This window comes from Pogonomyrmex barbatus, unplaced genomic scaffold (assembly GCF_055798465.1).
Source record: "Pogonomyrmex barbatus isolate J1 unplaced genomic scaffold, ASM5579846v1 scaffold9, whole genome shotgun sequence".
Classification (NCBI taxonomy): Eukaryota; Metazoa; Arthropoda; class Insecta; order Hymenoptera; family Formicidae; genus Pogonomyrmex; species Pogonomyrmex barbatus.
In genome coordinates, this window is record NW_028297193.1 from 1,845,109 (window position 1) to 1,859,593 (window position 14,485).

Genomic DNA, 14,485 nt, shown 5'->3' on the forward strand with positions numbered 1-14,485 from the left:
TATATGTATGTACGATGTACAACGGGTCTGCTGTCCGTCTGTCTTTCTCCCTCTCCGTTTCGCGTGTGTCACGCGCGCCCGTGCGCGAAGTTGTTACGTGTGTGCGTCGTCGCGTGTACAAAAGCGTACGACGGATGCCGAGAGAGAGAGAGAGAGAGAGAGAGAGAGAGAGAGAGAGAGAGAGAGAGAGAGAGAGGAGAGAGGGAGAGGAAGAAGCCGATGAAGAACGGACGAAAGATGGAGTAAACGAGGAGTAAACGAGGAGGGGAACGTGAGACAGAATAAGACAGGAAGAAGAAGGATAGAAAAGGAAGAGAGAAAGAGAGAGAGGAGAGAAAAAAGAGAAACGCAGAAAAGTGTGTAAGCTGGGGAGGGACTTGGGGACCTTGGAAGCTTCGGTCTATCCAAGGTAGGATGTGAGATAGGATGTGTTTTTGGTGCACGCTGTCAACGGTACCGCGGTCGCCGTTAGACTGCCGTGCCTAAATCGGGGAAAGTCTCACACACACACACACACACAGATATGCACGTCGCAACATACACATGAACATCTCGCGCATTTCCCCGTGATTCGCGTGCGCTACCTCCTCTCCCACCTCCCTCTGGCCAATCTCGTGACCCACTACCCCCGTCGTTGTCGGCAGTCCGCCACCCCGGGGCCGCGGGGTTCACGTTTCAAGAACGTGGTTTCGCGGTTTCTCCGCCTGACACCTGAATCCGGTTAATGTTCCGCAATGAATCCCGCGCTTCTCCGAAATAGCTGTATTTCATTCAGCCGATATATTGCATGTAATTTCAGTTTCATTCAGTAACGACCGACTGCCGCGACCGATTTGCTCGTTGATGCGATTTTTAGCCTTGCGACGGAGGTGAAACCTGCCAATCTCGACTCAAGATTATTTCAACCAAGTTATGATTAATCTAATCGACGATTAATGCATTTGGCAAAATTGCCTAAAGTAAACGTAATCTAATTAATTTCTAATTTTCATTTTTACATATATTACACATATATTACACAACAAAAATAATTGTATTCACATTAATATGGATAATTAATTTATTGAATACCTTATGAATAATTACATTAATATTATAATGGCTAATTGACGGCCAATGTAAATTAATCTCGACTTTAATTTTTTTCTACTTAGAATTAAAAAAAAATGTAAAAATAAGACAATCGAGATTGAAGTTAATTTACATTCCAGTAGTAAACGGACATTAAATATAGATTAAGTTAATTCGATACTGGCGTGTTGTTTTCAGATATCTGTTTTGATTTCTAAATTTTATTCACCTGATGCAAAGTAGCTACTACATCAATTTTGAAATCTTCATTTATTTTGCTATTTTCTTCCTCTCACCGAGAAAGAAATAAATCTAATGAAATATCGCTTCTTGACGTCAGAATCCAAGGAAATGCGTGCGTTCGTGTGCATTTTGATAAGAGATAAGTAGCGGACTGAAGTGAGCACCTAAGAATTCAAATTTTAAAAGTCGAACCCACCAATGTTTCGATAGGTCGAGGTCGTTACTGTGACGAGATGGAAGGAAGGCGAAGGAGTTATGACGCGGTCGATCGTGATTGGCGTTCATCATTCACGTCGCGTCGCGTCGCGTCGCGTTGTTCGGATCGTTAACACGGTCCAACACAGTCGCTTTACTACCTGTTCTCATAATCTACGCCCGTGGTGCGAAAGCTTGCTATTGTTATTGTTAGGTTAGGTGACTTCGCTTTTCCAGAATAACAAACGCGTATGAATATCCTTAAAGAATTATATAACGCGCAAGATACAAAGTATCATTGTTGCATTCTGTCTTTCTTTCTCGGTTAGTAATTGCGCCTCGATGTCTCGCTAATGGGACAAAGCATTGATTCCAGAGAACATCGCCAGCTTTCTCTTTTTCTTCTATAAGTCGTTCATATCATTTTATATGTATTATTTTGCTTATGGACTTTGATCAGTCTATCATTTTTCAGATAACATTGGAGGTGCGAGAGTGGCGCTTCGTTGATAGTGATTGACGGATTTATGACTCCTATGCGGATAATTGTAACACTTATGAGACAGCAAAGATGGTTACCGTACAAGATATCGGTTTGCAACTTACGAAGCCAGTGAAGGAGTTGGCACAATGGACTTTTCCCTTCTCGCAGGTATGTGATATAATTTTTCCATTGGTAGTCAAGTATGTAGTGTTTACTTGGGAGTGTTTATATTTTATATTATTATAGACTCTCGAGAAGTATTGCTCTTTATTCAATACAACATGCAACCAAAGTTTCGGCGAGGCTGGACTTGTTCTACAAAACTCCACAGCTGTGTATGTGCACAGAATTGATTCTCTTTGGAATAAAACGGAATATTGTAGAAATGTATTGACGACTCATGAGTAAGTAATGTTTCTAATAGAAGAAAATATTTTTTGTGTGTTACTAATTAAAAATAATACATAATTTAATAATACATTATTTCTCTTAGACAGGAAGAAATGGCAAAGAATTCTACTAGAAAGAAAGAAAGAAAGACTGACATGTGTTTTAAATTCAAAACTGTCAATTTTGCTGAAGAAGTGGATAAGAATATTGATATCAAAAAGAATCATGACATTGTCAAATCCAAAAGCCGCCGTTTCACTCAACTAGAGAAAGGTATTGCGCAACATGTCTCTATTGATATTTATGATGTGAATGGGGAAATTATTGGCAAAAAATATGATTTTCGGTGAGTATCATATTTATTTGATATATTTTGAATTTTGAATACTTAGTTAATAATGCATAATATTTTGTAGGTGCAATCAAAATATAAGTATGAATGGTATATTGGTTGATGAGTTTGCGCCTCAAGGTATGCTTTACAAATAAATTTTTTATTTAGTTGGATATTTCATAGAATTATAATGATTTTAGATTTTTGTTATGCTGACGAAGAAACATTTTCGTCGAATCATTCGAACAGGCTTTCCTGTGATACAACAGCAGATTCTGTCATGCATGATGACGATATGAACATGACGAATGAAGACATGAGATCCGAGAAAGACAACAGTTCACTGGAAGAAGACATTTCTACCGAGTTGATTACATCTTTGGAGTCAAGCCAACAAAATCTCTCTTTATCTAGAGATATTGATACTGACAATACACTTGTCAAAACACCAACAAATATTTCAAGCAATAATTGCGATGTGACTCTCATTGACACTTCGAGCGAGATATGCCCGAATACACCCACTGACAAAAATTCATCGATAATGACTAATATCAACAATAATATTTCATCGAATAACAATGATCCGGAAGATCAATGCTTGAATAATAATATCAAGGAAAATATAGATGTTGGCAGTGTATTAGACAGTCCACCCGAGTCAGTAAATTCGAAAGGAAGAAGGTATATCTTAATTATTCACAATGTTGTTTTTAATTTAATAAATAAATTTATGTGATGTTTTAGAAGTTCGTCGACGGATGATCCTATGTTATTAAACGATATAAATGGAGATTTAACAAAAACAAAGTTTATTAACTCAATACAAAATACTCCTGCAAGTGACAATAAAAGAAGTAAGCGACTACATTCTACTTCGAATTCTGGGTCAAAATTGGTATGTAATATTGTAATTTTACTTAGTAAAATAGATAGTCAATGATGCGTTTTATTAGTAGCGTTCTTGAACTATTTGCAGTTAAAGCGAAAGTTGATCGCATCGAGTAAGAGACAACGAAGCATAACAAAGAAAAATCTGCTTATGTTAGAAGGTATGCAAAGAAGTAAATTTGATATGGTTTTAAAATCGTGTGATATAAATCCATACTAAGTATCTCGTCTTCCAGATAGACCAAATATGTTTAAACAAAGCTCAAGTACCTGTATGAAGAGTATACGAGAGCACGATCCTTTGCGATATGAGGACGTGACGAACGCAGAATTAGATTTTCTAGGATTTCGATTACGCGTTGATACTGAATCAGATGTTAATAATGACGTAACAACAAATATCACCGATAATGTAATGACTTCGTTTGATGACAAGATATCTGAACTTCACAGTCTCAGTTCTGTAGATATGTCGCCGCCGCATGAAAGTTTCTGTGATGTCTGGTTTCGATCGAATTCGCCACATATCTTATCGGTAACTTAATCGGGGATTGATAAATCAGTGTGAGAGAAAATATTGTTTGTAGAATCTAGCAAAATAAATCATAATTTTAGGGAAACGTCGACAAATGGCATGAAATGATACAACCTAAATTGCATGATGCTGAGCAAAGGTCGACGTTTTGTATTCGTGATTACACGTCGCGAATTATGGAAACTCTGAAAGCGAGTGATCAACAAAAGATCAACTTTAACACTGTCATACAAAAGGAACGTCCTTGCGAGGTGGCTAGATACTTTTTAGCGTCATTAGATTTGGTGAGAGAAAAATTATTAAAAAGAAAACAAACCGTGACTATCAATTTTTAACAAAATTTGTTGTTTTTAGGCCTCGAAACAGAACATAGATATAAAAACGAACAGTGATTCTAATATAGAAATCACTTTGTATGAAAAGAATAAACAACGTTCCACTTGTGATTGAGTGGATTCATACGATTAATAAGCAAATGATTTAATAAAAAATGTGCAAAAATGTAAAATATGTATATTAAAACTCAGATTATTTGTACCTCCATCAATCTTGGGGAGGTCCACTACTGTGATATTATGTAGCTAAGAATGCAATTGAAAGAAAAAAAAAAAATATATATATATATATATATATATATATATATTTGCGTATTAAATATTTTTTTCACAGGATACCGACTCGTTTCTCTTTTTCATTTCCGTCCCAATTTTCGAGTTACAATTATAGATGCATATGGAATAATAATTATACGATTCATTGGAAATCTATACATCTCCACCAGGCGTGAAGTTTCCGATTTAACTACTGCCGTAGCGGTAATTCGCCGGCGGGCGAGTTGTAACGAGGCGTTACACGAAAGAGACTTGTTACAACGACTGTAGCGTGAAATCGATTTTTTTCTCTTCCCTTTTTTTAATTAAGACTGGAACGCGTCCCATTGACACGCGCTCGGGTGTAACTGTGGCGGCGAACAAAACGACGGAACCGTGCATTCACAAACGTGCGGGGCTCCGGCCGTCGGCCCGCACACCATGACACCACGCACGTCTCACACGTGCAATGTATGACAATTGGCTACGGTGTGATACACAGAGAAATGCTCACGCATGCGTCTCGCCGGGGCCGAGCCGACGACGGCACCGGCACTCGCAGTTTATATATTAGTTTACATTAGGACAGAGGCGGACACCGCAAACCGCCGTGTAAACTGCGTTTTCGTGCAACGCGCCCGCGCGACTTTTCTTCGCGCGCCGCCGAGGAAGAAGATCGTGCGTCGCGTTATACATGTGAATTAAAAAAAGAAAAAAAAAAGGAAAAGACAGAACGAACTGTAATTTTTTTTTTTTTTCTTTCATCGACGAGTGCCGCTGGAAGTATGATCGTCGTTCGAGAAAATTGAGATGTAAATTAAAGCTAAAGACGTGCCGACCGGGAGAGCGACGGAAGGACATAGGAGACGGAAACGCGAAACACGCGGAATACCGCAGAAGTTTAATACAGAGTCAATTTCGCTTGATAGTAACCAATCAGACGGCACAGATCTACGTGCTTCTCTCCCCCGAGCTCTCGCCTGCGGTGCGCCAGAGATATCCAATTGAAATAGTTGCGTTCTGCCGCGCGCCGCATCTTCGCGCTAATATAGACGTCGGCGTGTTTATCGCTTCACATGCGTAACATGCCGCGATTGCCGTCGACATTATTTTACTAAAGATAATTCGAAAACAAAGGTGATGCCTGAGTAATTTAATAACGTGATTCCGAAGACACGACTCTCGTCCCTTCGTCGCTCCGTTTTAATTTATTTATACATTGGCCCTTTATTTATTTGTTCCCTTTAATTAATTGACGGTGATTTGCCGCGAAGCGAAGAAACGGCTTTTTCAGACGCGGCTTTTCACAGGAGTGGAACCACGTCAACATGAACAGCAAGAGTGCATTACTGGTGCAACGATGGATGCTCCAACCGCGCGTGCTGCTCGTTCTCATTTTGCTGCAATTTATCATTCAGTTTTTCACGTCCGCTTATCTGTATAAGTACGTCACGAACGTGGAGAGTGATCTTCGTCTGGTGAAAAGCCAGCATTCACCGGAGACCGTGGCGATTCCGCGACGAAGACGCAGCAGCGCGTTGCCGACCGCCGAAGACAACGTCGTTTCTGACATAGCCAGTCGGGTATGCAAATACACTTGACAGCTAAAACATTCTAAAGCGTAAGAAAGAAGATTGATACTCGACATTCTATATCGAGCCAAGCCAAAAATTTTCATTTTTTTAAAATGTAAAAAGAAATGAATTAAAAACTCTGACTTTGCAATATAAACTAAACGGCGTACAACACACAAACTAAAAACTTTACGCTTATTTAATTAATTAAATCTAACAGATAATGCAATTATTGCATGGGATATAAACAAGGATGTTTGGGAAAAAAATACTCCGAGATTTGGCGGATGAGAAGGAATTTTTTTCCTCAATTCTCCGGATTTAATTTCTCGAGATCTTCCGAGAGCCAGGCTCTCTTTGGCTTGCCCGATCTAATTTCTCGACGATATCTCAGATCTCCCCTTGATATCACGGGATTATTTGGACCGCTCGATTGCAGATTCGAGATGACAAGGAGATTCAGGGTACAAAGAAGGTAACCGCCTCCCCGATGGTATCCGGCTCCGCGTCCTCGCCAACGGCGGCCGGAGGTCAGGACTGGGTCTGGCTGAGCGCCGACACGCGAATACAAGTCAGTTCTCCGTGATTGTTAGAACTAGTTACCTGTTTCGCGATACATCCCCGTGAATACTCTCCTCAAACTTGCCTAGTTTTGTCGTGATGTTCCTCGCCGAGTTCCGCCGTCTATACAGAACATTGCGTATGTAGAAGATGCTTCGAGATAGCTGCTAAGTATTACATTCTATTTTCCCCCGTGAAATTGAAATAATGAGGCTAAAATAACATCGTTAAAATAACACTTTACTTACTGAAACAATGATAACGTACTCGTACAAAATGTGAACATTTACGTGATCACTTTTTGTTATTTTAGCACATAAGAATCAGATCCGATAGAAAAGCTAGATAGAAAAGCCATGGTTTATATCTAGAGATACTTTATTCTATATCTTAAATGAAAATAATTATAGAAATAATTTATTCATAGTTTAAACATTTCAAATATTTATATGAGAGAGAATAGCTCTCGCAAAAACTTGGAAATGACTGCGAAGGATCGAGAAATATTTCAATATAATAAAAATAACTGTGCTATTTCAGAAATATTAATATGTTAGAGAAAATTTTTAATTTTTGAATAATAAAACATACTATAGATATTTACCTACGTTTCAGTTGGACGCAATCGAGAATTTTTGTCGTTCGTCTGCCAAATATTGTCCACCGGGTCTTCCGGGTACGCCCGGAAATCCGGGTCCGCCTGGCGAACCAGGTTTGCCTGGTATCCCGGGGACGGATGGACCTCCAGGACAACCCGGCCATCCTGGTGTTAGGGGACCCAAAGGTGACATCGGGCCACCAGGATTCGATGGGAGGGACGGGATACCGGGTGAGCCAGGTTTGGATGGCATTCCCGGTAGAAGTGGTCTGGACGGTGTACCCGGAAGCAATGGTAAGCCGGGTTTGAATGGATCGCCTGGACTGCCTGGAAGAAATGGAACGGACGGTATGTTTGAATGTAGAGCAGTTGATGAATATACATTGCAAAAGTTCGATGTGAAGAGAGAGACGCGCGTGTCAAAAATAAAAATTCTGCACTAAAAGTCGCCAAAAGTCGCTCTTCCAATATGTATATATTTATTTAACAGATCAGACACTTTTTATTTTTTTTATGTATCGCAATCTTGTTACTAATTGTAATTAAAGAAGTGTATTTTTGAATTACAGCGGTTGCGAAAAATATTTAATTTATCAATTTTATGAATAAATATGTTTTATTCTTTTTTTAAGTTGAAGATTTAATTTTCTAATTTATATTCACTCAGAATTCAATGAGAGTTTAATACAATTTTTTAAAATATTATATTGTAATATCAGATTCAATTAAATGCAAAAATATTTTATTTGCACATAATCTGAAAACAAACATAGGTATATAGAACAATAGTTTTGCCTTGTTAAATTCTTATTTTTGACGATTCTTTTCCAGCACACGATTTTTTTATAGATACATAAAAAGTTATATAAAACTTTTTATTTTCATAATAAAAGTATTTATTTTAATTTATATTATAGCATACACATACAAAAATATTATTTGTATATTGAAACTTTTATATTTTCATTAAATTGTAAATTATGTAATATTACAATATATCTCAAAAGACATTAATTAACCTTTTGTATTTATTTAGGAAGACCAGGTCAAATGGGACCTCAAGGACCACCAGGACCTCGGGGTAGGCAATAATCATTGGTCATCATATAACCACCATGATTTCTTTATATCGTTTGTTTCACGAATCAACCTTTTCATGTTTCAGGAGAAATAGGTCCGCCCGGTGAAGCGGGACAGCCGGGAAAAGATGGCAAACCGGGTATACAGGCATACAGGGTGAACAATAATGATCGAGACACGAGAACAAGAGAGAACGAGAATGGTTTATTAATACCGCCATCCATCTTAGGTAAAAATTATTATCTATTTCTTTTAATTAAAATGTTTTTTTTATTTTTTTTTTTTCACAAATTAAATTGCAACTGCAAATATCTTTGATATTTGTATTTTTACGAGAGGCCTCATAATTTCATGAAAAACTAACGTTTCAGAGACATCGTCAAACACAACTGACGTGATTTCCGTGCTAGAAGGCAGCAAAATACGACTGAAATGTATCGCGACTGGCAAACCACAGCCCGAAGTACAGTGGACCAAAATAGACGGTTCCATGATACCCATGGGCGCCTGGCATGGTATAAACGGACTCCTTAATTCATAATAATAAATAACGAGCGGATAGTGGGATTAAGCCTTCCTATAAATCTTGCGACTCTAGTGAGCTCTGTTACGGGCCATTCGTTCAACATTAGCGTGGTGAACCGGGAACACATGGGCGATTATATGTGTAACGCTGACAACGGAATACCTCCAAAACAATCTAAGAAGTTCAAGCTTCTAGTTAGATGTAAGTACATTTTAAAAAGCATATTATTTTTTTACGATACATATAAATTTTTTTAAGGTAGCATTTTAAAATATAGAATTATATAAAATAGAGTTCTTTTTATAGCGCTAAACTAATGTACACTTGTTGTATTTAAACGAAACGAAATGGATATATGTTCAAAGTTTGATGAAAGAGAAAGAAAATTTTAGTGCGGTCCAGCAACAAAAAACAAACCTAAGAGTAAAAAATAAAAATAGGACAATACTGATAATAATTTTATTTAACATATGGAGAATTTGAAAAATATATGGGATATAAATATATATATATAAATATATATATATATATATATATATATATATATATACATATTTTTTTTAATTTTATGTAAAATTTTAGGCTATTATCGATATTGTTATTTTATCGATATTCTATATTTTTATATTTCTTTAAAAATGCTGCGTTATTAAAAATTTTCTTTTATTACATTATTTTTAACGTATTTTATTGTACATTGGTGGTACAATGGGCGTTTTTAGAAACTTTACAAAATTTCGCGTGCAGCGTCGCAAGAGTGCATAAATATTTTCTGAATTTTGATATTATTAGAATTAATTCCGAAAGAACCAATTTTGCTCGGATCGATAGGTACAAACGTGTGTAAAATTGATAATCGACCGCGTTCCAGTTGCGCCGTTCATTCGTATACGCAACCAAGTGGTGCTCGTGCGAAATCAAAATCCAGCGACATTGGAATGCGAGGTGGAAGCCTTTCCCGAGCCGATGGTACACTGGGAACGCAGCGATGGTCGCCGTCTGAAAATGTCGGATAAGTACAGAACGGAAGTTTACGACAAACGCGATAATTACAAGGTAACTCGTCGAATCCGTATTCGTGGACTTTCGCCGAATCTGCGGACGTTACATATCGCTTTCTCCGCGATTTTCTTGAAGGCTTTTTTCCATTCCGCTGTAATAATTCACATTTCACCGCACAAATCTTTATCATATGGAAAATTATGTTTGCTTGCTCGCTGATATGTTACAAGTGAGAGATATATTTTACGATGTTTGAAAATATTTCGAAAAGCTGAAGATGAAGCTGAGAATCACGAGGGTGACTACTTCGGATCACGGGACTTATCACTGCGTGGCGAAGAACGAGCTTGACGTTGTCAAGGGATCCTTTATAGTGGACGGTTTGTTTTATCCCGTATTATCCTCACGATAGATAATAGAATTATGATGGGCTATTATGAAATTTGCTAATTAATTACAACGTGAAGGATATAGGAGTAATTCTCCGATATTGAAGTAGACGTGCGGTATTATTCTCACGGCGAGCGTTCCTAGGCACGAGATTGACCGATGATTGGCACTTTTGATTCAATCTCGGAAAATAAAAGGAAACGGACACGGGATATTAATACAAATTCAATGAAAAGTGAAAAGCATTTTTCCCACTTCTATATCCCATCTCGTAGGATTTCTGAAGATTTTCTGAAGATTCACAGTTCCTTCCTAGCTTAATATATTTGTAATATAATATAACTTAGTTTAATATAAGGAAGTATTTTGTTACTTTCTGACTGACGATAATAATAAATACCCGCTATAGACGACATGAGGGGCGTCGAGAAGCTCAAGTTAGGGAAGGAGCAGCACGTTACGTACGGTCGTCCCATGCCCGTGAGCGTCGATCAGGAGCAAGAATTGTGCGTCCCGCAGGAAACCTGCGCAACGTGTCCAAGGTGCACGTACACAGACGCGGACCACGTTCACGTTCACCCGTTGAAAGATATTAACAATACGCGGCTGCCGCAGCGGTTAGCCGGTACGTTTAATCAATTCTAACTAATGTATTCCGGCGGCGTTCTTCGGCAGAAGGTAGATCAATTAATTTCAGGTGGTAAATACTAAGCTGCAGCTTAAACGTTGCGAACGCAACGTAAGTCTCGGTACACGCAAATACGAAATGGATGATATATATATATATATATATATATATCAATGTAACTGATTATATCCGTATAAAAAAATGAAAAATTATTAACGAGCACTTTAAAAGCGAAAGACACGCGAAGGCACTTTTCGTCGATATCTTATTCGTAATCCTCTTATTCGGAGATATAAATAGGTATAATTTGTTATTTTATATGCAATAAAATATTACGTTACGTGCTTTTTATATACGATTATATATTCTTTTTATGTGTTTTTTCACGAATTTTATAATCTGTTATTTTAATTCTGACCTGACCAAATTTGCTTTTAGCTTTTAAAAATTTATATAAAGCACTATTTCGAGGTTTCAGGAAAAAATATTTTTCTAGACTATTATAATCAATGCAACAAGACAAAAATAAAAATAATAATGCAAAATAAATAAGGTTCTTTTTTCGGAATATTTTCTATATAATTCGATAAATCGTTTTTTTTTTTATCGTTTTTCAGTCGCATTTTAATCTTCACCGAGAGAGACCGAAATCGAAAGTTTATTCATAATGAAAATATTTAATACGAGATATTTGTTCAGCGTGCGTTTTAATCGGTTAATTTCAGAAAATACAAATATTAAACTGCGTAACACAGACATAATGCCAAATGAGATCTCCTCGCGATTCAACTTTTAATTTATCTATCTTTGTACGTTGTACTTTGTAAGTGGTTGCACACGAGTAGTCAAGTGTACAGCATATATGTGGGCGGAGGAGGAAGAGGGGAGGGAAGGGGAGGGGACTGCATTAATGAACTGAAGAGTTCACGATCGCAATATCGCGGAAGTTTACGCAATTAACGAGCTGGCGGCACTCGTCAAACACGAGTGCCCGTAATACCTGGTGGCTAAAAAACAAAATCTTTCCACGTCAATTCCCCGAGTCGAGGACTCGGAAGTTAATAACTGACGTTCGTATATATATTCACAGAGGGTTTGATAGAGGCCGTAGGGAAGCCCGTGCTGAAAGGGAGCATGGACGACTACTACGGGAGCTGGATGCACGACGCGGCACGTCAGGACGCCATGCCAGACAGACTTTGGGTCACTCGCCACAACGACACGTTCTACATCTACGAGTACAAATCGAAGGAGTTCTTCAAAAACGACACGGGTCGCGTGACGATAAAATTACCCATTCCCTTTCAGGTCAGCAGCTTAAGAAGCACCGAGAAACAGCTAATTATAATCGTTCAATTCAATTCCCGATTTCCCGATGAGTTTTAAATAGTCATAAGAGGATAAAATAAGAGCATATATATATATATATATATATATATCCTTTTAAAATAATTTTCATATCAGAAAAAGTTTGAGGCGAATGAATTGAGCTCGCTTGAGATCGATATTTTTCTTTTTTTTTTTTCTTTTAGGGTAATGAACATGTAGTTTACAACAAGTCATTCTTCTACAATCCTTTTAATCGATCAACGGTTTTCCGATACGATCTCTCCTCGGATCGCAAGTGCACCGAACTCAACCCCAAAAATGTAAAATGCGAGCTGGAGCTTCCGCGCTTGCACGTCGATAGGGAGAACTTTCTCTACACACGCAATTTCACTTATGTGGATTTCAACGTAGACGAAAATGGTAAAAACGCGCGGCAGACAGACATTCTCTCAATATTTTAGAAATGAACGGAAAATAATCGAATAATAAAAATATTTTCATGCCGAGTTGAATATTAAAAAATTGAAATGTCGTAATTTAAAATATGATATGCAACACACATGCGTTATTTTCATGCAGGTTTGTGGGTCATTTACGCGTTGCCAATGAACAATACGGTGGTGGTGAAAATAGATCCCGCTAAAATGATGATTCAGTACGCGTGGAATATCAGTATCGATCATCGTCGATTCGGAGAGATGTTTATTGCGGGAGGTGTGCTTTACGCTATTCACAGCGTTACCGACGACACTATGAAAATAGGGTAATACAAATTCCTCTTAAAACTGCAATTATACGAATCATAAATACTCTGTAAAAAGTTCTTTGTTACATTTTATATTTTTTTTTAATATCTTCAATATCTAATCTTTGTCAATATTTTTATCGTATATTTTATCGCTTTTTTTTGAAAATTATCTTTAATACGATCGAACTTTCCTCCTAGATTCACTTTCGAATTGTACAAGTACATAAATATCTTGCAAAAGTTCCTCGATACATTTTATGTTTTCTAATATTTTTAACAATTAATATTTTCCGTTTCTTTTTAATGTCCGTTTTAATCTTTATTAATTAGTATTTTTATCGTGAATATTTTTTTCTGAAAATTATCTGCATTATCTTCAATACGATCCATTTTTCCTGCTAGATTCGCCTTCGATCTGTTCAAAAATACGACGGTGAATATAGACTTGTCGTTCACGAACCCGTACCACAAGACCACGGCGGTTAGCTATAATCATAAAACTAAGGTACGTGCTTAACCGGTGGTACCTTTCACCATACTGTTTTCGCGTTCGATCACCCATTCCGTTTCAGGAGCTCTACACGTGGAACAAGGGCAACCGATTAGCCTACCCCGTGAAATACCGTGAGGAAATGACAGGAGGAAACTGAGAGGAAACCGTCTTCGCGATATACGCGAGTGCCATGAAGAAATAGCGCGTAGGAGCTGTTGCTAATCATCGTGGGAACGTTAATTAAATAAGTTGGACATACGAGTTTCTCTACTTTCGAGCCTCCTCGAGCGCGTATTTATCTTGTACCACATGCCAAAAAATAAAACAATTTAAACGAGATCGATCTCTATTGTAATTATTATTTATTAATAAATCCAAACAATATAATACTATGGAAGAATTAGATTGAATCTATTTTAATTTATATGCAAGGTAATTTTCAAAATATGTTACTTTGTAAAATATTTCATTTTTTTAACGTTTATCAGAAGTTATTATTTATTGGCAGCCTTGTATTTTAAAAATATGTGCTGTTTATAAATGTATCTTTTACTTAAAATTAAACAGCATTAATTTAAATTTCATTTTAAGATAAAGAAGGAGAATACATTTACTTAAATAAATAAATTAAACAATCCCAAATATATTTATTTCTTAAAGTTGAAACTTTGAAGTTTATTATTTCATTAATCTTCTAGAAAAAGATTACTATGTGTGTTGATAGATTTCGATAAAGTTATTAGTTCAGAAACTATTAAAAAGTAACGATAATTTCATATGAACTTTTCTTTATACTTATAAAATAATTTTAGAAATTCCTAAA

The 14,485-nt window shown here is 37.0% G+C and overlaps 2 protein-coding genes across 3 annotated transcripts; both read left to right on the top strand.

Annotated features, from left to right (window-relative positions):
- The first annotated feature begins 1,984 nt into the window (after positions 1-1,984).
- LOC105428841 (uncharacterized) lies at positions 1,985-4,814 on the top strand. Of its 2 annotated transcripts, none has more exons than XM_011641389.3 (10): positions 1,985-2,161; positions 2,240-2,397; positions 2,487-2,729; positions 2,800-2,855; positions 2,918-3,401; positions 3,465-3,615; positions 3,697-3,769; positions 3,845-4,143; positions 4,224-4,427; positions 4,498-4,814. In XM_011641389.3, the coding sequence occupies exons 1-10, from the start codon at positions 2,081-2,083 to the stop codon at positions 4,591-4,593; spliced, it is 1,845 nt and encodes a 614-aa protein (XP_011639691.2). In that variant the 5' UTR covers positions 1,985-2,080; the 3' UTR covers positions 4,594-4,814. The 2 variants fall into 2 exon arrangements, with proteins under 2 accessions (XP_011639691.2, XP_088940893.1); XM_089084767.1 differs by having other exon boundaries at positions 3,468-3,615.
- Positions 4,815-5,290: 476 nt separating this feature from the next.
- LOC105428842 (uncharacterized) lies at positions 5,291-14,001 on the top strand. The gene is made up of 15 exons (XM_011641390.3): positions 5,291-6,316; positions 6,747-6,878; positions 7,484-7,814; positions 8,503-8,547; positions 8,632-8,775; positions 8,918-9,061; positions 9,145-9,273; positions 9,944-10,128; positions 10,346-10,454; positions 10,874-11,089; positions 12,183-12,400; positions 12,625-12,841; positions 13,001-13,184; positions 13,572-13,674; positions 13,742-14,001. Exons 1-15 carry the CDS (start codon positions 6,062-6,064, stop codon positions 13,817-13,819), a joined length of 2,490 nt encoding a protein of 829 aa, XP_011639692.3. The 5' UTR covers positions 5,291-6,061; the 3' UTR covers positions 13,820-14,001.
- The last annotated feature ends 484 nt before the right edge of the window (positions 14,002-14,485 follow it).